The sequence below is a fragment of the Sturnus vulgaris genome, chromosome 1, assembly GCF_052056855.1.
Source record: "Sturnus vulgaris isolate bStuVul1 chromosome 1, bStuVul1.hap1, whole genome shotgun sequence".
In the NCBI taxonomy this organism is placed as follows: Eukaryota; Metazoa; Chordata; class Aves; order Passeriformes; family Sturnidae; genus Sturnus; species Sturnus vulgaris.
The window spans coordinates 14281210-14308227 of NC_142243.1; the positions used below are offsets into that span (position 1 = coordinate 14281210).

At 38.4% G+C, this 27018-nt stretch overlaps 1 protein-coding gene across 6 annotated transcripts in view; it reads left to right on the forward strand.

Annotated features, from left to right (window-relative positions):
* Positions 1 to 27018, forward strand: part of EPC1 (enhancer of polycomb 1) — a 64491-nt gene that overhangs the window by 15898 nt on the left and 21575 nt on the right. For all 6 annotated transcript variants that reach the window (XM_014880378.2, XM_088159721.1, XM_014880372.2 and 3 more), the window contains one exon: positions 25068 to 25227. In XM_014880378.2, coding sequence (XP_014735864.1) covers positions 25128 to 25227 — 100 coding nt within the window. In that variant the 5' untranslated portion in view covers positions 25068 to 25127. The remainder of the gene's footprint in view (positions 1 to 25067; positions 25228 to 27018) is intronic.

Below are 27018 nucleotides of genomic sequence, written 5' to 3' on the forward strand. Positions count from 1 at the left end.
ATGTAGCAAAGCTGGAGTTACTTTTGTTTTAAGACAGGCATCATCTTTAAATGGAGTTTCTTCTTTGTGGCACTATTGCTATTAGTTAATGGGTTCAGTGAATTTTCATGAAATGCCTTTTAACATAAAAGTTTCTAGAGAGTAATGCACTTCCCATATTGTTGCCCATAGAGTAACCGCTCCTGAGGCTTTTTTTGACATAACTCCCTACCATTTTAACATAATTCGGTATTTCCAAGTCTTCTGCAAGTCACAGGTTTCTTTACACATCTGCTAAAATGTATATTGTGAAGTGTAGTGTCATTGTAGGTTTTTTGGTTTTTATTTTTCAAATTGGTAGGTTGAGTTTTATCAGGTTATTTTGGTGGTATTTCCTTTTGTGAAGATGCTTAAAACTTTAGCATGGTATCGACTGAGGAGTGCTTAAGTGGTGGGTAGCAGTGCTTCGGATGCTTGTTTCTTTTGGGCACAGTAGATATATTCTGAATTGATACCTGTAGATTCTGAATATGAGAGAAAGCGTCTTTAATTTCCTCTTGTACCAAAATTTTAGGTTTTGTTGTTTGCAATGACGCTTGCTGAGTTTGTCTCTCAGTTCAAGAGAGTGAGAGTGCATGCATGCATTTACTTATGTAGAAATGTCAGGTTGCTGTCTCTTTTATTGTTTGCCTGGCAGTTACAAGTTTTCAGGCTAGAAAATTACATGGGCTGTCTGTATAGTCTCCTTAAATCCGGACATATACGTCCTAGCTAAGTAAAAGTAGTCATAGGCAAGGAAAAGATTTTAAACATTAATTATAAGACTTGTTTTTGTGGTTAATGTGATGCATTTGTTTCCTAAATTTAGCTTTGAGGGTTAGCTCTAGGAGTAAGTAGACATTTCCCACAGCTGCAGTTTGCTCCTGCGTTTGTTTTGAATATGTGTGTACACACACAGACACACACCCCCAAAAGAAATTTGTTTGCCATCAGTAAGCACAGGTGTCCTTCTGAATCTTTTTTGGACTTTCTTACGTAAAATAGTTGCTATTAAGCTCTTGTTCCTTATTGTTTCTGCAAACTTGATAAATTTCCTTCCTTCCCTCTTGTTGCCCTAAAAAGCATTCTCTTCAGTTTATATTAGTGTTGACAATGGAGAGCCCAGTTCTGTGACTGTTGTGGCAAACCTCATAGAATTAATACCCTCTTGTGTTCTGTTTCCCAAACGTCAGGCCATGCAGGATTTTGGGAAGTTGGTAGTTTGTATTATGTAGCTGAAGACTTGAGTTGGAGGATTCTTTTCCCTAATGCTTACTAAAATGGTAGATGTTTTTATTACAAACAGATGGCAAAGTGTCCATAAGATTCTGGAGGAGAGGTGTCTTCAACTAGCGTGAATTAGCATTTATAACTTTTTATAAATAGAATTCCAACATTGGTTTGAGTTTTGCATAAATGTAATTTTAAATGAACAGATATTTGGAGCCAAGAGTTTTCCTCTTGACTAAATAACTTTCCCTAGGGAAAAATGCAATCAAAGAGATTTAATATTCAGGCATCAAGTCACAGGATATTTAAATGACTAATTACTGTTTTGATGCACCAAAAGGAATCTTATTTTTCTTCCCTTTCATCTTATCTTTCTCCCATCCTGTTCCTACAAAGAAGCAAATAGCGAAAATAGTGCATCTCCTTTATTTCAACTGGAACCTTCAGTTCAAGAAGTGATACTCCCTAAGAGTCTTCTGAAGGAAAAACAACCTTGCTGGGTCTATGGAAGTCGTAAAATATGCACTTGATCCAGGGATATAGTAACCCTTTTAAAGGAAGTGACTGCTAAGGGCCTTAAGTGGTATTAATTCTGTTACAAGTAGAGTCTGCCTTGCTTCAAACCATGGCTTCAGCTAGTGGTTTTGTTTGGAGATAAAGGACTAGTAAAAATCCTTTTTGACGTGCAGACAGTGGTACTGGAGGTTACCAGCTGATCCTGTGTTCTGACAATTGCTTTAGCTGCCAGGTTTCTGAGGTAAACACATTGTGGCTGTTGCCAAGTCTGTTGCTACAACTAAGAAACTAAAAAGTGTCATGAGGCATATACATCTAAAAAAAAAAACCTTCAGAGTGTAATGCATCTTCTTATGTAATACTAAACATCCTCTATATTATTCCAAAATGCTGTTTTTAAGCAAAACAGATCCTCAATGCTGTAATTTTGAGAACCAGACAACAGACCACTGTTAATAACACAGTAATGCAGATTTGACTATCAAGTCAATTGATAACTGTGAATAAACAAGTAGGTGAAGTAGATTTGTTTATAGTTTTATAAGAACTTTTAAAAACGTGTTGCTTTGTGTGTCCTGTGGTTTTCTGTTTCTGAGGAGGGTGTTGCATTTTATTTTAACTAGAAATTCAGATTCTAGACTGAAAGGAGACAGCTGGTAAAGCAGAGCAGAGGTAACTTTAATTAAGCAAGATAAAAAGTGAAAAAATATAGCAGACTGAAGCTTTTTGAACATGTTCAGTGACATTTTACAAAGAAAGCATGCCTAACTTTACAGGCAGCCTAGATTTGATGGCCTCCAACCAAACCAAGGGAAACTAGACTTGTTTTCCTTGCATTTTTGGAAAGGAAAGTAGAAAGAACACACTACATCCCTAGCCTCTAGATTCTCTTAAAAAATAGAAATTAGGGGGGAAGGGGTGTTGAGACTTTGTGGATAATTTAAAAAACATATCCTTATGGAAAATGACTATGAGTATAGTTGGCTGAGTTTTCAGTTTTTAAGAGTGTTTCAAAAAAGGAACAAAGCCACCTGTTTGAAGGACACCATGTCAACATTATAAGGCATTTTTAAAATGTTGGGAAGTTAAAATTTATTAGTTGAAGCAGTGCCCTAGCAAAGATTAGCCTGAGCAGAGATACTTTTAATCAAGTCCCTTAGATCTGAGAAATTAATTACCTAATAGAAAAATTTGTCTGTGTTGCTGACATTTCCAGAGTTAATAACAGCCCTAGGGTTGTGGGAATTACGGGTTTGTGGAGGGGGATTGTTTGACTTTTTGAGTGAGTTTGTTATTCTCATGTAAATTCTGATAGTACTATGGTCTGCTGAGGTTTTGGATGTTAGTTTTGATTTTTGTCTTCTGTGTGTTCAAGTTTGTATGGGTTAAATGCACTTTTTCCCTCGGGTAAAGTTTTGTAAATGCCAGTGTCTCTGGCATTTGGTGTTGAGGCAGGAGAGAGAGTGCTGTTGCTTTACTGAATTATTCCTAACTCCCTCTTCTGACTAGGATCCTGCTTTGGTGGTGAATTCTTGTCCTCACCTTAGTTCTGGAGTAGCTGCTTGCTTGTCCTACTAGATTTCTGACAGTGATGCACTATGTGGAGTTGTTTTCTTGTGGATCACAATTTAAATTTAAAGCTTGATTTCTAATTTTATTTTGTGTTGCTAGTTACAGATAGAAGAATTAAGCACCCAGAGTCCAAAATTATAATCTGTACAGCTGTTCATTCAGTTATTACTGTTTCCCTTTGTATATGTATCAGGGTGTAACTGACAACTTGCACAGCAGGTGGAATTAAGTCTGTATGTGTAATTATAATTTCTGGATACTGTCATACTCTGTTACCTGGTGTTTGAGCAGACTGTTGAAATAGTTTAAACTGTGCTTTTGATCTATTTAAATCCACAGTTGTATTAGCTTTCCTGACCTAGCTTTGAGGATGTTTAAGAAAAGCTTATTTGTTAAAATTTCATTATTACATGTAATTTTCCCTCTTCTTTCCCCTTTTGCATGACCTGTGAGTGTTTGCTAAATGCTGTAGAAGACCTGGTGAAGATAAGCCAGTGTTCATTCAAATGTTTCAGAACACTTCAAAGATATTCTCTAATAGGATGTGTCTTAATTTAACAAAGCACCACGTGGTGGTAAATTTTCATTTACCCATTTTGGATAGGCTCAAGGATCACATCCTTTCCGTGGAACTGCCTTGGGCACTGCCAGCATATGTCTCTGCCAAGCCATATCTGCACAGAAAAATGTCTTTCTCATCCAAATCCATACTGCAGGCATTGGGAGGCTACGATATCCGAGGTCACATGCTGCTGAAACAGCTGGTTTTAGCTTATCAAGGGAAAAAGTTGGTAAGGAATGTACAAAAAGGCACCCATATGTTACTGTCTAAGCCCTAATGAATTCAAAATATGTGAAGTAAGCATGTAGCTGAGGTGTAGCGTTAACTCATATATGGAAATTTCACTGAAGGTTCTCCAGTCTTTTTTGTTTATTACATTCTGGCCAGCTTAAGAAACTGCATTCTGTGAGTGCATTCATAAAAGTGTCTATTTCTAACTATGTGTATGGTGCCTTAAGTACTTTTAAAATAACCGCTGCCTTATTGATGCTCAGTTCATCGATGTTGAGTATTTTAGAATCATGTTGGTGCCATCAGAATTACGTGAATGTAAAATCATAGCAGGTACTGTAACTGAATCATTAGTTTCCAGTCTGGGCTTGTTTTTTTTTCCTTTGATGCAGTGTTAGGAGAGAGAGAATCTGTACCCCAATTTCCAGCTGTAGAAATCCTGAAATCTTCAGCAGAACAGCTGAACTCCTTTAGTGGTCTCCTTTTAGAAAAGGACAAATGAAACAGTAAAGGATTTCGAAGTAAATGGGGACAGTAGAGGCACCTCTTTTTGCACAGTCTTTGATTCATGAGTCCTGTAAACTGGAAGAGTATTGGTTTTTGTTTATGTTGTGTTCCCCTTTGTGCATCTTTTCTGCTCAGTCATAGCAAAGGCATTAATTTTGTATGCTAGTCTAACCTTTTTTTAGTGCATAATTTTAAATACACTGAACTCGGAGATTAAATTTTTAAGAACCTGCACGTTTGATAGGAGGGGAACACAGAAACAAGGGCTTTTTGAAGTTTTGTCTACAGCCACCTCAGTTTGTAGCTGTAAGAGATTTTTCTGTGAGCTTATGTCACGACCTTAACTTTACTGTTTAGTTTGGTACTGAGCTTAGTCATTTACTTTAGATATACCTGTGTGAAGAAGGTTTGAAATGCTTAGAGAATTTTGTGAGAAAAAATGTGGCAGCTCATGACAAGTGGGGCCAGATTTCAAGTGTAAGAGTAATAGTGATGGTTTCCTGCATGTTCCATCTTCAGTGACCTCAAATTTTTCTGTTTGATGATGTTATTTAAGTTACTCTGTGTACCTGAGCATTCATGCAAGCTAGGAAATCTGGCAGATCATGAGTAGCTTCGAAAGTGACCAATTCATGCACTACCTTCAGCTACATGAAGAATGTTGTTAATCCTGGGATGTGAAACCCACCTGTAGCAGCAGTGTTCCCTTTAAAGACAGAGGGATCATGGTAGCATAGAGTTCCGTTACAGATTGGTGCCGTTTATTTGAGTCTGGAATGACATTGAGTAAATTTTGCTTCTGTTTTCTCACTGGGATGGGCCTTCATCTATGAAGAAGACGTATAGGTTATTGCTGGAAGCTGACAGTTCTATGTAAAAGTTGAGGAATCATGATCTATGTCCTGCTGCTACACTATAGGGAAGTCAGGCATTAAATTGAAGTTGTGAGCAGAGAACTGTCATGAAAGTGATTTGATAAAGTGATGTTCTGTATATGCTGTCAGTTAAGCATGTGATAATGGTAAAGGTGTGTATGTTGTGCTCTAAAGTAATGCTGAAAATACTTGAACTTTCAGAAAATAGTAGGAGTTGGTTATGCATGTCAGAGGCTTCTCCAGGAGGTCCAGATTGTTTTGAAATTAAGGAGGATATGAATTGGCAGACTTCAGTTTGATTGTCTATAATTCTAATATTGAAAGAGGTTCTTCCTTTTGAAAGCAGGATAAGTAAGACATTTTCAATAATCTTAATGACATGAAGCTATGTCAAGTAATGTTTAGGGTGGATATTAGCAAAAGTTTCTTCATTCAGAGCACTGTTAGGCACTGGAGCAGTGGGGATCTGGTCACAGCAGCAAACCCGACAGTTCAAGAAGCATCATGGACAGTGTTCTCAGGTACATGGCGTAAGCTGGAATTGTTCTGGGCAGAGCTGGGAGTTGGACTTTATGATCCCTGTGGGTCTCTTCCAACTCTGGGTATTCTGTGATTCTGTTCTATGGGTTACATATATATACACAAAAGCAGTACAGTCATCTTAAGAAAGCTGTATGTAGACTGCTTGTTTTAGAATTCATTTGATGTATGCGTTTTCAGCTTATTTTTAGCCAGCTGTGGACATCCCAATAATTTCACACAGAAGTTGTGTAACAGCAGTGGCTCTCTGCATAGCAGAGTTAACTGAAATGAGACCAATTGTCCATGTTTGCAATTGAGGTTATAAAGGTTAGATGCAGTAGTAGTCACTTACTTGCAATGAGCATGTTGGAGGAGTTTAAAAATGTCTCAAATTGTTTATATTAAGCCAGGGAGAGGAGGATGCCCACAAATATAACTGTGTTAGCAGTATTCTTGAGAGCACAAGAAGTAATACAACTGGCAGAGATTTGGAGGAGAGGAATTTGTCAGGGTAAACTGTAAATAATCTTAAAGCCAAACTTGTATGGAAAGGCTTTACTTTCTGGGAATTTTCACAGCTGGCCTTAAGAGGAGCCCTAAAATGTTATCTTCCTGACTCTTCTCTCAGCTTTGATCCATCATATAATGTATTTCAGCAAAAGATTGGATATAATTGTATGCAGAAGAATATGAATAATGGTAAGGACAATAGTTCAGTAAGCTCAATGTTTGAGAAACATGGTGATGTGTCCTTAGTTTTCTTTTCGTTTTAATAGCTAGCATTCTGTATTTATTCCAGTAAAATGGAGTTATTCATAGGAACCTGCATAATATTTGCTTCATTTAAGAAGAATATGCAATGTAGCAAGCCCTTAAATCTGCTAATCTCTTCATTGAGTAGACCACTTTGTTGTAGCCATCACAATAATTGTGCCCTAATTATATGATTATATTCCTCAGAAATGTATATGCAATTATTTGTAAATTTGTTGAGAGTATTTAGTGTGAGTTTTGAATACCTCTGTCAATGCATTATTTTTTCAAGTTTTTGTTTTATAGGACCAAGTATGTGTTTGTGTGGGCATCTGCTCTGCTAGAACAGAATATTTTAATTGGCAGGCTGTAGGTCTATATAGTAAGTTACTTGTTCTTTTTCTACTGCTTTTCCACATTGTACTTGTAAGAGGAAACACTAGCTTTAGTATCAAGGAATACATCGAATGACTGATGTACCAGGCAGAAGATGCTGGCTGCTACTTTTATCTGTAGATGTACTCTTCCTGTTGAGTGAGTGTCTGCTCTCCCATCCACCTGTGTGTATGTGTATTTCTGTGTTTTCAGCTTTATGTGCTTTCAAAGACTAACCCTGTTGTGAGTAAACACATACGTGAAGGTGAATTGCATCAATTGAGGCTGGAATAAAAGTTTGAAAACTTTCTGCTCTGCTCTGTCAGTTTCTTCAAGCACAGGTAGATAGTTTGAGTGAGAGAGGAAACGATCCTCTTAAAGTTAAGTACCACACTTAAAGATTTGTTTCCTTTATATTTAATCAGGAATTAAGAAATTAATGCTTTTTGGGTTTGAAGCTTTCAAGAGGGTGTATTTAGAGAGAATTGCTTTCTAACATCCGTTTGAGTTTGTACTTCATATCAGTTTCAAGGCTTCAAGGTTCCTTTCAAGTTGTTAACAGAAATCACAGATCTTGTAGCCTGCCTGGAAGATCTATGAAGCTTACAATTGAAGAGAGAAGTTGGTAGTAAAGGCTGCCCTATATACATATGTAGTGCTACTGTTTGCTTTCTGTTACGATTTTAAGAGCTGTAGTTGTCAGATTTTTTGTTGGTCGTGTTCTGAACATGGCTATTAGGAAGATTTTAGCCTGCAAAGATGAATTTTCCATAGGCTTTTTTTTCCAGATTTTCCTTTTCAAAATGCGAGGATTTTGTGCCAGGTGTGTTGTTGTGAAAGTGTGATTGTGAATTGAAGATGTTTAGGAAGGGGAAGAAAGGGTGCCCCTTGCTTTTCCAAACTCTGTAATTAGTCTCACTGAAATGCCTTTCTCGGCAGAAATACTTTACATGACTTGATGTTTTTCTTTTTTTCTTTCATTCTATGTGCCATTTTCATTCCCCATGTTACTCTGGCTACATAGTATATAGCATCTTTTCTTTCAGGCATTTCCCAGGATTTAATTATTGAAATGCCCCTTTCACTTGTGTTTATAACTTCTCTAGTTTTGTTCTTCTTCTTAAGTTTCTTTAAACACTCATCATAGAATTGAATTTGATTTCCTGTGCCCTGATTTTTGCTTAAGAATTGAACCTGTTCCCTGTAAGGTGAGGCTATACCCCCAGCCCCCATCCTGTATTAGTATATCAGCAGGACATGTCCTGTGTGCCTTTTTAGTACTTGACTTTTCTTAGTACTTAAATAAAAGAAATAATTCTGAAAAGTGGCAGAAAATAGGAACTGGATTCAGAATAAGATTTTGCAGTATTGTGATGTGACTTACAATACTTATATTTCAGTAACCTAGATCTGATATATCTGGTAAAAAAGCTGAATTCAGGACAACAGGGTGGTTTTATTGAAAAGTTCATGAGTAAGGCTACAGGTAAGAGCCTATGAAGCTGAGTCCTCCAGAATGTTTTCTATTATGTGCAGAATCCTTTAAGCAGGTTACTTATATGGAAGTGTTGGATCTTTCAGATACTTAGAGATGCACTTGCACAGTCCTGTTCTCAGGGATGTCTTTTTGCTTTCATGTGTTCTTTGCCAAAGATGGTGAATGACCTTGCTTGCCCTTCTCTTGCTATTTATCTTGTTCAGTTAGAAGGAAGTTATTATTAATATTGAGGTACTTGCTTTGTTTTCTGATGCAGATGCTGTGGCCTTGAAGTAGGCCAAGTGAAAAATGAGACTGTTCAAGTATTAGGATTAAAGGCAGTTTAATATAGTCCCTCTTGAAGTACTATGAAAAACATTAGTTCCCCAAGTCAATAGGCAAAAATTTATCCTCTTGCTATGTGTATGAGGTGAAGGAACTTGAGCTACTAAAACTGAAGTAAAACAGCTTCCCTTTTCTTGTCAGTAATGTAAGGTTTGTTCTGTGAGAAGGAAGTGTGTGAGAGAAATCAGTGAAACATGCATATTTATAAAGCACCTCTGTCTAATAAATCTTTACCAGAGCTGTAGGATAAGAATGATTAACAAAAATTTCTGTTGCATGTTCATGCTCTCAGCCGTTCTCTGAAGGAGAGTTATTTCCTTTGAAGTGTCTTGTCTTGAGAAGAAGTTGAGAATATTGGAAAAAAACCTGGCACATCTTGCACTAGAAAAGAAGAAATGAGGTTTGTTGCAGTTAATGCTTAAACCCTTATGTCTGGCCTGATTTTCCACAGCATCTGTACTTTACTGCAGAAGGATCTTGTGCTGGTAGTTGTGAAATGTTTTCTTTGAGGGCTTTAGCTGTTTTTAAGTGATTGGGATATGGGCTGCAGAATGTCCTAGAAATAAAGACAGAACCTTACTGGGGAAGCTGGGGAAGAAAGAGAAGCTCTGAAGTGGTCCTGATAAGTTTCTGTTACTGAGGAAAGTAACAAACATCTACTTGCTTTAACTTTCAAGAATTGCTGTCGTGGGTAGGTTGTGGAACAAGTCTCATCAGAGGGCAACAGTTTTAGTATTGTGTGGCAGGATGAGATGAAATTCTGAAGCCATCCTGAAGCAATAAGAAAAATATTCATAGTCTCATTGGTAAATGAGAGCCTGTAAAAAAAACCAAAAAACTTGTGAAACCGAGTCATTGATCTGTTCATTATTAAGTAATTTCATCAGGTAAAAGAGGTCCCTGTGTGTGATTTTGTAACCGGTTTAGTTTTAAGTGTTGTATCCAGAAGCTGGTTTAACTCAGTAATTTTAAAAATTAAAGTAGGGAGGTATCTGATATTTTATTTTGGCTTGTATTAAATTGTGATTTCACTGGTGTGATTTTCTGGAAAATAATAGTTTGAATGTTTTCCAGTGTTGATTTTTCTCAGGAAAATCATTGTCCTGTCTCTCAGCAAAATAAGTTTGACTTCTTACTTGACCTGTACTTGAGATGAACACTGTATGAGAAGCACTTGTTTTAGTTAGCAGAGGGGAAGGGAAAGATTTAGGGATAATATTGCTAGAGAGAGTGTCTTACCCCTAATTGTTTTGCACTGTGGTCAGATGTGTATGTAGAGTTCACATCTGTATTTTTACTGGTTGGATGTTTTTGTGGTTTTTTTTCCCACCATTACCAAGGAGAGTGAGTGTGCACGAATATCTCTTCAGAAGTTCATGGGGTTAAATACTGGCTGATAAGTTAACTCTGAATTGTTTCAACACTTTGCTCTTGAACGTTTGTTAAATATGAATTGCATGCTGACATTACCTAAGATTTATTGCTGAGAGTTTGAAGGAAGTGTGCCCACCACTTTAGCGGATGGCACTGTCTGCACTGGTGGAATTGGACCTTGAGGTCCTGACTCAGCTTTTGGCAACAGTTTAATTTCCAGGGATTGGGGAAACCCCAGTTTACTTTGGCTTGAAGTTACTGTAAGCCAAATCAAGCCATTTCACAGTGGTAAGCAGTATGAAACTGAACCTTGCAGTTGATAATTCAAAAGCATAACCTTAGGCAGCTCTGAATTTTATTCTCTGGGCATCTATGCGGCATCAAGTTGATGTTTTTCAAAACACAATATGCTAAATAATTCTTATAAATAGACTCATTGATGGTAATGGAACTAAAATAGTCCTTGCACAGAAGGGATGTGCTGAATTAATGACAAGTACAAATATCTCACAGCCTCCAGTAATTTGCATGGCACCAAGTGGTGAGAGAGACAGGTAGCATGTGTGGCATAAGGATATTTCCTGGAGTCCTCTAACTGTGCTTCTCTGCTGATACATGGGCTGTATTCTCAGACTCAGTGTTTCAGAAGGGCACAAAGCAGTATCTGAAGTGTCTGTTGTGCTTAATGTGCTTAATAGTTTGTAGACACATATATACATCTTGTAGACACATCAAATCATGGATATTCATACATTGTAACTTGATTACCCTGCATCCAGGTGTGGCCCATGGAGCAGCTGCACATGCAGTGGAAAAGCAGGCGCCTGTGTTGGGACTGAAGCAATGGGATTTGGCTGACTCACATGTACATGGCATTGGGCAGTCATGTTTTGTCCCACTCGGACACTTAATTATCACTGGGTGCACGGAGAGAATGACATTGTCACTTAAAATGCACTGAACTTACAAGTATTAAGGAGATGCTTGTCCTTAGAGGAAACCTTTCTCATTCACTTGTGTTCTTTCTTTCCTTCCTACCCTCCTATATATGACTTGACTTTGTTGCTGAGTGTTTATACCTTGAAAACAGGTTTGATCATAACGGCGGATAGAAGGTCATGAATTTGAAATGTAGTAGTCTGTCCTGAATTTTTAAAAGCAATCTAAATAAACTTGATGATTACGAAGCACAGTGAATAGCTGGTGTGTGACTCATAGGAGTTTATAATTCTAAATGTGCATTACTGATCAGGAAACTTCTAAGCTGGTATTTTGTTTAAGCTTTTTAGCCTCATAGAGGCCTCTGCTCTAGGTAGCATCTTTGCTTTGAAATGTAGCAATGTTTATTCTAAGCCAAGCAAAGTGTCAAAACGTGCAGATTTACATACTGAAGACTGACATCTAGAGCAGGAAATACATAGATTGATTAGAAAGTCTGTTTTAAGTTACTCAGTAATGCACCTGTCACTGTTGCAGAAGCACTTTCCCCCCTTTGTTGCATTGGACCTGAAATGCTGATCTGTTGGTGTTGTGAATACAGAAGCTCAGACCATTTAGTTGAAAAGTATGGGTAGGTTTTACTTGCTTTTCCATGAATGTACTTTTACAAAATTTAATTGACTGGAGCTATTCTAAATAATTACTAAGCAAGTTTCTTCTTTACTGGATGCCTTATGCAGTGAAACTTAATTATGTGTCTCCTGGCATTTGTATTTGGTGATGTGTTACTTAAATTTTCTCAAAGGTCTTTATCAGTTCTCTTGATATCTTGCTGTCTTGGTACGTTAAAAAGCTCGTTGTATTAAGTTACAAACTACAATGCTTTTTTTTTTTTTTCCCTTGTAACAAGAATTGTAATTTGGAGACGTATGAGGTAGGAACTTTGATTCCATTGGCACTGACAGTTACTCAAAGACAAGGTTAGGTGTACTTTGCCATCCTGTGTGTGCTTATGCAGCTCTCATTTCCACTTAGCACTAAATAGCAATTTATTTCCATTGTGTGAGATACAGAGGAGTAAAGTACTTAAATGAAGATGTTTTGAAGTCTGCAAAAGGACTTGTTTAACAGATTAGCTTTTAGTCATGGCTATGGTGCACTGTATGCTTTTTCTGCAGACTTTTTTTTCCCCATAGCACTGAAGTGGTTAATATTTAAAAGGTTTGTTTGTTTGTTTTTGAAATCGTAAATAAGCTTGATGGTTTAAGACAATGCCCTGGAAGCTTCTTCACCTTGACTTTTTTAGTGCAACTGTTATAGATTAGCTTTTTATGTGGAATGCACATGTGACTTCTTCAAAGGTGCTTAGATTGTTTAGATTTTAGGGCAGATTTCCTTTTGCTTATCTGACATGAGGTGCTGAGCCTCAACTTAGCAATGAATGAACTTGAAAAATGTTGATACTTGGTTTTCTTGTTAATGGTTTTCTGTCCCCATATTGTTGTATAATGTTCAGTAGAAACACCAATTAAATTGTAATACTTTATGTGTATGACTGCTTGACATAATGAAACTGTACTTTACAGAAGAGATAGTTAAACCTGACAGGCATTTTGTAAATGAAGCAGTTTTAGGGGAGGTACAGCTAGTGTAGTTTTGTGTGTGTTAGACATCCTGTGTAAACCCTATTCATTCACTGGTTTGTTTTTTTGTTTTATTTTGGATTTTTTTGGTTTTGTTTGTTTTTGGTTTTTTAATTGCTATTTTTGGTTGAAGGGAAAGGCAAATGAACCAAATATCAAGTTGCAAATGTATTGAGTTTCTTTCAAGCCTCTTTAATATTAAAGTTGAATAGAGCATAGTGGTGTAAAGCTCATAGATGAAAGAAATTATTGGACTGCTAAACACAAAGACTAAAATGAGAGTCCCGCTTCTGATACCTTGTAGCTCAGAGAGAACAGCTGTGGAAATATGGCTGTGGCTTTTGTGCCTTTTTACTCTCCTTGATAATGATGCCCATAGGCTCCTTTTCGAGATTGTGCTGGGCAAAGTGGTCCTCTGATAAAATGCACACTTGTCTTGCAGTTAGTGTCCAAAAATATTTCTGCATTCTCTGAAGAGTTTGCTTACTAATGATGCCTGGATTTAGACTGCCCCAATCAACCAGATTGGACATGTGTTCATGTGAAATCCTTGGGTAGTTGTGCAATTTGGTGTTCGGAGATACGAGAGTCAAGCTGTAGGAAATGTTGAGTTCTAGAGACTTATGCAAAATCTGAGGGGAAATTCCTAGTAGCTCTAGGTGGGTAAAGTTTTCAAGATCTGTTTTTAATACTTCTAAGAAAAACCCCAAACCAGCTAGATCCTGTTGTTTTTTCTTCAGACTCTTTGATCATATGTAGATCTGGGAAACTTGATTTTTGCAGTCTGTGATGTGTGGCCTGTGAAAAGGAATGTTTCTGAGCCCTTGATAAATTTAATGCTGTGGCGATAGGGGTGCTGCTTAGACCTCATGGCTTTGTTCTTTTGTCTTTCTTGTCTTGATTGTGCTGTGTACTGATGTCAGGTTGATTGGTGGATCCAGACTGAGATATATCTGAACTGCAAAGGGAGGAGAGGATTGGTTTAATGAAGGTCATTTGAAAACCTCGGCTGTAGAACAAAGCCTATGGAAGCAGTGATAGGCATACCGTTTTTCATAGTTTATGTAAAAAAAAAAATCGAAATGTAAATTTTACTCAGCTGAGCTGACTTCTAATTCTGCTGTCTGTTGAAGTGTGAATTCTTAGCTTAGCCTTTAACTTCACCTGGTGCTGTGTATAGTATTAGGTGGAGATTTAAAACTGGAACAGTTGAGGTTCATGTCTGTGTGGGAAGGCACAACCCTTTGTGTATGTGCACATGGAAGAATAGTGGAATAGAAACTTGTTTGCAGCAAAGTTGGGTTACCTTGTTGCTTGTTTTTCAGATGGCACTGCTCTTATATCAGTGCTGAGCAACTTTAACAGCAGTATCAAGTCTCTGTGACTAATTAAAATGTTGGAATCCGAGTGTAAATTTTTGTCGTGCAAAATTATCGGAGTTACAAAATATTGCTAATGCACAGAAATGTTTTAACCAAGTAGCAAGATAGATGCAGTGGAATCTTTTAGCTTAGGAACTTGATTACAATTATTAGTCAACTAATGAAATGATCTTGTAGTTCCACTTCCATAGCCCATATGAGGGGAGAATAATTTTGCTATAAAGCTTTATCCAGGCTGTTCTAAATGGCATTAATTGATAAAAACTTTGAAAAGGAAAGGTTAAATTATGAGAGCTGTTCTCATTCAGTTGTAGACTGTATCCTGAAGTCTATGCACTTGTGAGCTGTATAAAATCTCAGTTCACTTTGTGTTAGTCTGATTTCAGTGTGGAGCTCATGCCCTGGACATATATTTACATAGTACATTAAAAGCATCCTAATGTGGTCTTTAGAATCCTTTATTTAAGGGAAAATGTCTTTGTTTACTAGAGATGACTGAAGTAGTTTTCATTCATTGCCGTCTCAAATGAGCATACAGCTGGAACAGTAGGCTGAGGTAAGGAAGGGGCTCTTGGACAAGTTTGCAGTTAAGTCTGGTGTGGCAAAGTTGTTCGAGATGAGCTGAGCTGGTTTAAATGTTTGTAGTGAGGAGAGGCAGTTCCAGTGTTTTCCTAGAGTTTGTTCTGGTTTTTGTGTTACCTGTGAACTGATTTAGCTCAGGAGAAGACTCGCTTAAGACGTAACTTCCCTTCTCTCTGTGGTCTGTGGGTTACAAGGCTGCCTAGGCTGAGGAGTTCATGAGAACCAAAGTGATTACGACGAGTGGATGGATCGGCGTAGCCATTGCCAACGCTGAGGAGATGGTTTAGTGCCTTCTGCCGGTTTTGATTTTGTGCAGTTCCTAAGTGAAATATTTCTAATTGATACCAAGGCCTGTGCTTCTCAATACATGTTGTCCAGTGGCAATTTAGCAGGCAGACAAGTGTTTTTCGGTGGTCTGAATGGGACCTGTGCCTGGAATGATAGAGGTGCTAAATTATGTTTGTGAACTATACTGAGTAATTAATGTATGGGTTAAATACTTGAATTTTCCTGCTTCCTAGGACTCCTAGGTTATGTATCCTCTCTGGCAGGTTTTGAGCCAGTCTCATTCATTTCTTCATCTCTGCCTATCTGTTTTGCACAGTAATTTGAAATGTGAAATTGATTTCTCCACCTGTCTACCACCATTGACTTATCAAGAATAGCAGGTGAAAATTTCCTATTAGTTGTAAGTAATTTGCTACTCGGAGTCAACAAATACAGAAGCAAGATTTTTTCCAGTGAAGGGACAGACTCCTTCCATGCTCTTAGAAATGTCTGATTTGAACATGGGAAAAGTAGTCTACTACAATGCTCGTGATGGTGTGGTGATCTCATTTCTGACCAGTGTTCTAGAGAAAGTCTAATAATTACCAAGGATGTTTTGATACTTTGTTAATTACTCACCCATGCATTTAAAAAAAAATTAGATCCCATTTTCACTGAGTAATTGCTGTTTAAACCAATGCAACTATTTTAAGTTGGCATTTTAGCAGAGATCTAATTATTACAGTGATTACAGTAGAATCCTTCTTAACTGACTACTTAAGAGACTGTCATCAGCTGATAAACAGAAGTGACCTCCATAGTTTTCCTCCGTGATGGGACAGTTTTAGGCTCTGCTATAACAACAAGAAAACATTCTCTTTACTGCCTAGAATGATTCAGACCATTAAGAGATCTTGGCAGAAGTGCTTCAGAAGGGAAGATCTAAGGCCATGTCGTTTGGGTGAATCTGCAGGCAGCTTCAGTTGATCCAAGGTGTTCACTGTGTGTCCATATATACTGAAGGTCATAATAGAAGGAGGGCCGCAACTGCTTGTGGGCCAGATGAGGGGCAGAAGTGATCTGCTCTCTTTCTTAGGACCCATCATAGGTAGAGCAAGGAAGGCTGCTTTGCTGACCCATCATTTCTGTCCTGTTTTGATCATATGTGTTTCTTGTGACCAGATTTAAACTATTGCTAACACTTATATGACATTCATGTACTTGAGTTCACGAGGGTCAGAGCTGCAGTTATGCTTACCAACAAAACTATTGCCTTGCCATTATCAAAGGCCAGATCTATCAGCCGTTATTCAGGAGCTGGATTCTGGGTCTCAGTCAAGGATCAGTGTAACTGAGAGTCTGATCTTGTGCCAGAATACCCATTGAAGACTGACTTAGGTGCATTGCAACTCGGGCTGACCTCATCAGTATGACTTCAGTCAGGTTTGGAACTTTTCAGCAGCAGTTGTTTGGAAGCAAGTGCTGTAATAAACTTGTCAGAACGTCTTTGTTGTTTTGGAAGTAGTTAGGTGTGACTGCATATGCGTGTGAGGAGCTAAAGGCAGAAGTGTGTGGTATGTCACTGTGCTAAATGCTTCTTTAATAACCTGTGGAGCTGTTGTTCAGGAACAACTGAGCATTTTTGCTTTCAGTCATACTAGAAGCCACTAGAGCCACTTTCTGCCCTGAAGGTGAGAATAGTGTGAAGGAAGTATCTCTGAACAGTTTGCATTGATCAAAGATGGCTTCTGTGTTTTGGCTGTGCATTCTGTACATTCTCTTGCAGCATTGCTGGTGCTTGCCTGTCTCTGGGTGAGCTTTTTCTATTATGGCAGCATTTAAGTGCCTCTGAGTCCCTCAAACATATTTCCTGTGTCTGAACTGGTTCTTGGAAGGGAGAAGGAATTACGTGAGTGCAGAATAAAGCATGGCATTAAAAAATAGCCCTCTTTGTTTTGCATGTAATTCTCTGATATTACTCTTCAAGTTCCTCCCAATCTTGGATATAAATTGTGTCTGATTAATAAGTTACAGGACAGCTAAAATGTGATAACAGGAAGAGAAGGTAAAGAGAATGAGCCGGTTTGGGTGTTTTATTCCTTTGTCTTCTTTGTGGACAGATTTATTGGATTGAATCTATAGACAAATTTTCTCTAATATAACTTAACCATCATGCTTTGAAGAGCCTGTCTTCCCTGATCATGCAGGTTACTGAGATCCTTATATGGCTGAGAGACCGGATATGTATCCTGAACAAGCAGACTTGGAGGTTGGAGAGTGCCTTGTGTGCTTCAGCAGTCCCTACTGTATGTTTTGGAGTGAGTTAACCTGAAAGGTCTTGGTCTGCAGGAGAGTCTCTGAGCAACTTTGTTGTGTTTTCCTCCACTGCCCTTCTACCAGTAACTATTGCTGATGTGAGAACTTTCATCATCTCTGTATTTAGTAGCCAAAAATCTTTACCTTGTAGGCCTGGAATCAGGTTGCTCATGCACCAGTTTACCATCTCTTGATGACATGATGAACAGTTTCTGGTTTTTTTTCAGTTCCTAATGTTTTCTTATTTGATCTTAATAATAGGGTAATGTTTGTGTTTCAAATGAGCTGCGATTTTGTTGGATTTTTTGTGTTTAGAGGGTTTTTTTGGGCCATAAGCTGCTAGGAGGTAAAATGTGTACTAAAAGACAGGTCTGGGAGTTCGTATGGCCTTGATTGTGTGTCAGCTGTAATCTCTTTCAGTGTAACTGTTGTGAACCTAATGCTTCTTGACAACTGTCTATGGAAACTGGTATCCCTTTCGGTTCTTAGACCTTAAACATTGCAAGTGCTGTGAAGTGGTAGCCTTGGGAAAGCACTTCTGTCGGGGATGGATGTGAGAGGCTTTTGCCCAGTCTTACTGATGTAAATCAGCAGTTCTGCAGAGACCAGGAGATGGGCAGTGGTTTGCCTTAGTTCCCAGCAATGACACAATCAGTTGTAGTTTTTGTATAGGTTTTGTTTCAGAGGCTAAGATGTGATTCTGATCTGTACATGCTTGAACTCAGTCCTGTGCACTTTTTAGAAGTACCAGTACTTTAAAAAACTTTCTACTTGACTACCCCACCTTTTGCTTCCCCCAGCAAAGACACCATAAGCAAATGTGCTTAAATTATTATTTCTAAGGGCTCTGAAATAACGGGAGAAATTATTTGAGGAAGCTAACAATCAAATTACAAAAAAAAAGTGGATTTTTTTCCTTTATTTCTTGAGAAGATGCACTCATTGCTACTGTATTTACGTTTTTTCAGTTCCCTTTTTAAAAGGAACTATGCATGCTGTCCCTTTGGTTTGTTCAACTATAATGATGGGTAATGTCACTTAGTCTTTTAATGCCTTGTGCTGCGGTTGTCTTGCTTGGAATATGGTCTCCAGAGTGTACTGCAGAGTAGATATTTTGTCAAATAAGCCTCTGTGCTCTCTGAGTGCCAATTTTCTTTTAGAAACTGTAACTAACTGAAAATCCCACAGTCATGTTGCCAAAAATTTAAGAAGTATTACCAAAATGTGAAAGAACGCTCTCAGTTGCTGTGTTTCTGCTTGCAGGCAGGAGTGCCTGCTGGTAGTCAGGTTGAACCACAATCACAGAATCCTTTCTTTTGTGTTCTAATTATTGTAATTAAGGTGTTTTTTTAATGTACTGTGCTGGAAATGCATCAAACATGCAAATACTGAACTTGTGACAAAGAATTAGCCTATATCCTTGCATTGTCATTTGAGAGTTCCTACTGCCCCACTGCAAAGCAGCACTGACCACAAGTTCCACTTCCTTCAGGCTGTAATGAGAGCTGCTCTACTGTGTTTTGATTTCCCTTGTGCCTTCGTTGCTGTCAACTTGCTTTAGATTGTCCTTTCACTCTCTGATGTTTTGGAGCACGAGTGGTGATACGAGTGTGCAGTAATAGTGGATACAAGGGACAAACTCGCGATCCTAAAATTGACAGGAAGGAAAACCACAGAATGACAAACTGTGCCAATGCATAATTTTGCTTATGAAATGGCATCATATTTTATTACATTCTACGTAGTCAGAAAAAGAGTTGCTATTTTGGTGCGCTTTTCCTGTAGACTCTTAATTAGAGGAGAACAAAGAGAGAAAAGTGGTTATCGAGCTTTTGGTTATTTAAACAACTAGCATTTTAATTTGGTAAGTATTGGCATTTTAACTGTCCAAGTAACTTTCTGGAGACAGGAATCTAGTGCAGTTACATGTTTCTGGATAGGAATATAGTGCAGGAGGATAAGGTGCAGTTCATAGAATTGTGGAATATCCTGAGACAGAAGGGACCCACAGGGATCATCAAGTCCAACTCCTGACCCTGCACAGCACAAGCCCAACAGTCACACCATGTGCCCAAGAGTGTTGTCCAAGCACTTCTTGAACTCTGTCAGGGTGGTGCTGTGACCACTTCCCTGGGGAGCCTCTTCTGGGTGAAGAACCTTTTTCTAATATCCAAGCTAAACCTTTCTTGACACAGCATCTAGCTGTTCCCTCAGGTCCTGTCACTTGTCACCAGGGAAAAGAGATCAGTGCCTGTATTCATGTTTCTACCTGAATGTTACAAAAAGTGATGAAGCTGCTCCTTTCCTGAGACACCCTCTGTCTCTGAGCTGAGTGCTCCCACTGCATCCCTTTTTTGTTGGGATTGTCAGACCACGTGGTGAACCAGTATAGGATGCTAACTTGATGGGAAGCTAACTTGGGGGCTGGGAAGAGTGAGCAGATTTTTAGGATTTTTCTTGTATGAACTCTTTAATTTTTTTAATGCAAATTTAGCTGAGCATTAGTAAAATGTAAAAGGAATTAAGTTTAAGGAACAGTACTATTGTTCTGAAATGACTTGATCAAATGAGCATTACAGCACTTCTAAAGTTGTAATTACAATAGCATTCTATGTCAGGCAGAGAAAGCAACTGAAAATTAAAGGTTTTCTGGATATAAGCACAACTAATAGGTTGAAAATAGTTAAATGTAAAAGTGCAAAGCAGTTTCAGGGAGAATAAACTACCTTCAATAAGTACATGTTTTGAAATGGTATGGAATGATCCAAGGGAAGCAAGCTTGGGATAGAAAGGGAAAAAATTTTGAAGCAGCCTGCTGTGGTGCTAAGCAGTTCAGGCTGAGTGTTTTTGTGAAACAAATGCAGGTATTTCAATGTTGTTTCAATCAGAAGGGTACATTAAGAAAGAAATGTGACTACACTGAAAGTGGAAACTCATTAATAGGAACATACAATATGTGAACAGTTTGTATTTACATGAAAGATGTATCTTGAAAGAAGGAACAATATGAGATACTACAAACATTCACAGAGTATTCTCATCGTATTCTACACCTTCATTGCTAGATGTAAGAGGAAGTTTTTCTTGATTGTACTTGATACAGAAGCAGTTGAAATGTTTCATGAGTCTTAGTGGGGTTTTTTTGTCCTTGGTGTTAATTTTAAAAATGCTTTTTAAGTTTAGTGAAGCAGTTAAGCCAGTGTAATGGCTAACTGCTGCCAAGGGGAATCATCTTTCTCTCTTCTGCATTTCCCCACTGCTTTGCATACACACACTCTGGCAGTTCAGGGAGCCAATTTTTCAGACGACTAATTGTTTTCAGGGGAAATAACAGGACAGTGATGGCTTTTTGTGGATTTGGTTCCCTAAGCTGTCATCATAGATTCAGTCTGACATAAGGCTGTGGTAGTATGGAGAATGACAGCAAGAGGCACAAGACTGAACCTTGTGGTGGTGGCTGTTAGATAAGTTTCATTCTAACATGATAAATTACAGCCTTTGAACTTGACTAACCCATGTAAAATTCATGCCAGGAATTTAAAGGAACAGTCTGGAATAATTTTACAGCTATTTGAGAACTTTGAGAGGGGCAGGTGAAGTTTGTAGAGAAAGGGAAAAGGCACTAAATTGTGCTTTTTTTTTCTTTAAAAAAAAGCACCTCAAAATATGAAATCCCTTCAAAAATCCCAACCTAAAACCTCATAACAGTCAACAGACTGTTGAAAAGGTGGAAGCTAGAGGGTTACAAAGAAGTTATTTTACCCACAATTCCTGGAAGAATATGGAGAGTGTAAATTCTTGGCCCTGGTGATGACCTGGAAGATACCAATCGCTATGAATACCTAATGAGAGGTTTTCAAGAACAAACCCCAGTTAACCCAGTTGAGCTTCTTTTTGTGGCAGGGCACAGGATCTAATGGACAGTGGTGTAAAAGAGGCTTTTTGATACTGCTCTGCTGTGCAGTGAATAGAAGCAGTTGTGTAGTAGAAATAAATCTGCTTGGTAAACTGTATCTAGAAAGAGATGGACAGACAAAATAAGAACATTTGTTGAATTTCCTGGGTGGTCTGTCTTTAAGTGCCAGGTGGTGTTTTCAGGAATGACTGGGACTACAGTAGCTACATACAAATCTTCCTGTAACATGAAGAGCAGCCAGAAAGTTTGATTAGGATTTGAATTTAAAATCATTCTGACAAATTCAGGAAACCACTGCATTTTTAAATGGAAAGCTATGGATTCAAATGAATGTGGTGTTGCATCTTGTTGGGAGTAATCACCTGTGCAATCACAGTGGACAATGACTGAAGAATAGAAACTGAAAGCTGTAGTATGTTAGTAGTAGATATTTAAAATGCTTTCTTGTTAAAAATTACTGCGTTCCAAGTCAACAATTGCACCTGATTTATATGTATTGCTGTCATGGTTTAACATAGCTTGGGTTTTAGTTAAAGAGAAAATCCATCAGTTATGGAAGTGATTCTCTGTGAGGATTGCCAGCAACTTCCTCTGGACCCAACAGAACCAATCAGCTGGCTAGTTTTGAATATTGACACCCATTAAACCACTTAAGAAAGCCAAACACGCCTCTGTGAAGTCACATTGAAGCACTAACAAGCCCCAGGACCCTTGGTCGTGGCTTTTGAACAGGCAACTGGACGCTGGCCGGGCGCTGCTCTGCAGTGTGGCTCAGCTGTATCGGGTGAGATATTTACTTCTGCAGTGCACAGATGAAACTCGCAGGCATCAATCTTCTCTCAAGTGAGAGAAAAGGGGAGGAAACAAAGAAAACAACACAGAGACGCCAAGATCAGTGAAGGAGGAGTCAAATGCCAGGATGGGAGGAGAATGAGGAGATGCCTTAGTCTGGGGTTGAAATTCTGCTGTAAGGCTATGGTGAAGATATAATTATACATCAGACTTTTTTTCCCCTATAACTCGTGGAATGCATTGGGGGATGTAGTATTTCTAACCACAGCCGTGAGCAGAGGCACCAGTGTTGAAGTATCTGTGATCCAATGCAAAGCTTGGACAGAGAGAGATGAGAAACCTTGTCCCAGGGATGGAAGAAGAAAACCTCTGTTCCCAGAGACAGAAGAAGAGAACTTTTGTTTCTATACTAGAGCAGCTCACCCTTAAAATTGCACCCCAATAAGTTGAGATGACCCATGGTGGTAGTTGTGGGAAGACTACCAAACCATGGGAGAGACTTCACGATTGTAGATTTCCGGGTGGCTGCTGTTTGTTAAAATTAAAACGAGAGGACTGTTCCTTGTGGAAAAGTCTCCATGGTGTAGCAGGAGAGATTCCTCTCCCTAGGTGAACAAGAAAGATGATTTTAGAAGTGGTAAACTGGACTGAAAATGCCAGATTTTTTCTCTTAATGTTGTTCTTGGGAGAGGGAAGAAGATTTGAGGGGAGGAGTGTTTTGAAGGTTTAATCTGATTCTTATTATTCTTTTCTGTTAATGAAGTTTTCTATATTCTCTTTAAAGTTTTGAGCCTGCTTTTGCCCTTCTCCTAATCCTTACCTCACAGTAGAAAATGGATAATTCTAGTGAGTGCAGTGGTGTTGGGCCAGCACTCAACCCACCTCAATTACCAGGATAGAGCGAGATGTGCTGAGCCACCAGCTCAGATGCTGAAGCTGGGGGCAAAGTTGCTCTTTTGGGTTTGTCCAAATAAATGAAAACTTGAATGCATGGAGGTATAAGGAGAAGTTGCCTTGTCTGCTTAGTTTCTGCTGTTTAATGGGGTGTCTCTTGAGATGAATTGAAATAAATATGAGCAGCAGGTTAACTTTTTTCAGTGGGGGAAATTTTATCCAGTTGCTTTTCGTAATATGTGACTCTGCTAAGACTGTTCACATACTGAGTATTTATGTAACTGGGATGAAAGGCAAAACCATTATTTGTGTTTCTGTTTTAAGAATGATGTTAAGATTTCTTTAAATACAGAAAGCTTAAACCTGTTAGTAAAGAAGTATAGGCTACTGGTACTTTTACTAGTTGTGTCCATATTAGAGGGGGCTCAGAGAAATTGGAATCTTAATTTAGTGTATAACATCCTTTTCTCTGAAATAAAACATGTTTTTGATGTTTAGAAACACAAGCTGGGATAAATACACCAGGAACCTTAATGTTATTATAAAACCAGTAAGTGTTTGCTTAACTAAAGGGCACTGGCTATTATTATGCATTTGATGCAGAATCCTACTGGGCTATATGATGATAAAGATTAGTTCCCTTTTAGGCAACAAGTTGTAGCTGGGTAATCCTGAAGAATTGTTACAGTTTACAAAATATTGAGGTGTCTGACAGCAGCAATTCAGTAAAAGCTACAAAATAAGTTACTTTGTTCATACCCCACCTCCTAGATCACGTGTTTCTGGACTTAACAAATGCTGCCGGTCAAAACCAGTGCAGTGAGTTCTGCTTGCAACTCTGCTATGCCTTATTCTCATGATCTGTCTTTTCCTGTGAAGAAGCTCTTTAACCAGGGGATAGATGTGAAATAAAGTCTGCAGCTTGTGTGAAGATAGGCTCAAATCCTGTGAATTCTTTTAGCAGAATTACATGTTAGAACACAGTTGAATTTCAGGCTTCGTGAACTTTGCAGTTTATAATAAAGCCTGTTCGATTATCTTCTTGATTATCTATATTTTTTAAGTTTAGGCAGAAGATCTTAATTGCCCTTACTGTACCAAAGTAATTAAACTGAAGTCAGAGAGTCAAAGATATAATAAGATCATGTGGATGAACATCATACATTCAATGTTAAAACCAACTATCACTACTACCCTTTTGCTGCAGTTCCTGCTTGCGAGTATTTCCGTAGTCTGATTTATAACATCTCCCTGAGAGATGTATTAGCATAACTACTGTAGCACTGGTTTACTGAGCACCTGGGGAGGAACAGAATAGAAACTTAAGAAACCAGTGCTGCTAATAAGGAAAAAAATACCTTGTTGTAATGTCAGTAAACCACTTGAAGACATAGAAACCCACACAACTAGATGTGTTTGTTAGTAGCTCTATGAACCATGCTGATACTGCTCACTGTCTTCACAGAACTATGGGCAGAATGGGTTGCATTCTTACTGGTTTTTGATGGATTCGGAGAAGGAAAGGGAGGATAATAGGAAGCACTGCAATAAATGATAGCATCTTCAGGAATCATTCACTGGGTTAAAATCGTTGGTGTTCATTGGCAATGATGGCTCGGCCTCCTCTCTGGTTTTCTGACATTACTGGCAATAAATGGCCAAGGCAAGTGCAGAATAGTACTGGAGTCATTATGTGTCTGCAACCACTTGTTATAATCTGTATGTCTAATCAAGTTTATATGTCTTCAGAAACAGGTGAGTTCGGGTTTGTGTGAACGCCGGCGCGGCCGGAGGAGTTGGGAAGGGGAGGGGAGTGTGCAGGGGCCCAGCGCCACCTGCCGGGAACCCTCCGGCCTGGGCAGCCCTGCTCAGGGCTTTACAGTGCGAGCATTTGCAGAGAAATACACCTCCTTCAGCCCGAGCTGGGTCGAGCTCTCGAAATATTTTCTCAGGTTTTCTTTTCACTTTTTTGTTTACAGGAACATCATTTGCAGCGGGCTATCTCAGCACAACAAGTCTATGGAGAGAAGAGGGATAACATGGTTATACCGGTTCCAGAAGCAGAAAGTAATATTGCATACTATGAATCTATATATCCTGGAGAATTTAAAATGCCAAAGCAGCTGATTCACATACAGCGTAAGTAAAGTAACTCTACATTGACTCTGATTTCTCCAGGCAGCAACTGACAGAATGAGAGGACAGAGACTTAAGCTGTGCCAAGGGAAATACAGATTGGATATTAGGAAATTTTTTTTTACAGAAATAGTGATAAAGTACTGGAATTGTCTGCCCAGGCAGGTAGTGGAGTCACCATCCCTGAGTGATTAAAAAATTGATGTGGTATTCGGTGCCATGGTTTAATTGAGGTGTTAGGGAATGGGTTGGACTCAATGATCTTGAAGGTTTCTTTCAGCTTAGTGATTCTGTGAGAATTTAATTTTGTTAGTAGTTAAGACTTTATTCATAAATGTCTGTTGAGCTCCCATCAAGACTGATTTCTGAGAATTAATTTTTTCAACATGTTGAAAAATACTACTTGCTAAAGAAGTACATTTAGGTTTTGTACTGTAGTAACAGTTTGCAGGGAAATTGAGGTTTTTTTGTTTGTTTTTTTTTTTTGGCAAGCACAGAGACAGATCTACTTAAAGAGGAAGATACATAATGCGTAGCTAAGAAACAGAATATCTTTCCCTGAAGCATCACCAGGCTAAAATGGCAGTAGAGTGGATTGGGAAGCAAACTAGAAATGACAATAGCAGTAAAAGTATTTGCCTATGCCTAGTGCAAGTATTCTATATCTAAAAGCAGATGAGGTTTGATATCCCTGATGACTTGCAAATTTGTTGTGGTTTTGTTTTTGTTGGAAGATAGCAGCTAGTTGCTATGGATATGACCCTTCATGTGAGCACCACATTACTTCAGATAACTTTGGAAAAAATTATGAAAATATGGTCTGTTGAAGAATTCTGTTGCATGGTGTAATAAGCAGAATTTAAGAAGTAGTATCTGTGCTATGTAAACATATCTCATGCCTAATTAACTTGGTTAAATGCTAGACTTCTATCATTCATTCTATTCATGTCATTCTGAGCCTCAGTAATGGCTTAAAATATTTGAATTGTAGAATAGTGTGGGTTGGAAGAGACCTTTAATGATCATCTAGGTCCAAACTCCCTACAATGAGGGGGGGTTCAACTTTGTCAAGTTGCTCAGAGCCTGGGCCAACCTGACTGTGAATGTTCCCAGGTATGGGCATCCACCAGTTTTCCAGGCAACCTGTTCTAGTGTTTTACCACCCTCATTGTAAAAAAGCTCTTCCTTCCTACTAGCAGTCTTCCATGCTGATACTAAGATTATACTTTTCTTATTTTCCTTATCTAGCTGTTCTAATAGCTGGAATTGTGAATTTTAAGCTGCATTGTATTCTACTTGTTTATTAAAAATAGGTACATGTTTTCACATGTACAATTGAAAAGAAATTTGTTTCTTACCAACCACAGCAATTTGAATGAGACATGGGAGTCGTGTTTCAAATGCAGAATGATGCATTTTCATAGGATATTGTGGAAAACATCCGTTTGCATTCTGCAAGACGTTACTTGTATTTAGAGATGCTTTGCTACATGGATCATGCTGGGCCAGTGTAGTCTGACTCACCTACATCACAAAAATAATTGATGAGAGTCTGTTAAGATGATTGTAATACAGTCTGCACATGCTTTGCTCGGAGTACCTTTAATGTGTGTTTAGGCTGAAATCTGAACTGCTGATCATACAATACATAAAACTTGGCAGCATTGAAGATTTTAATAAATCTAAAAATGTCTTAGTGAAGCAGTGAGGCAGTAAGCTCTTAACTGGCTTGACCACTAGTAAGTTTTCATTGGTTAACAAAACCATAACAAGTAGATGTGAACTTTTATGCCT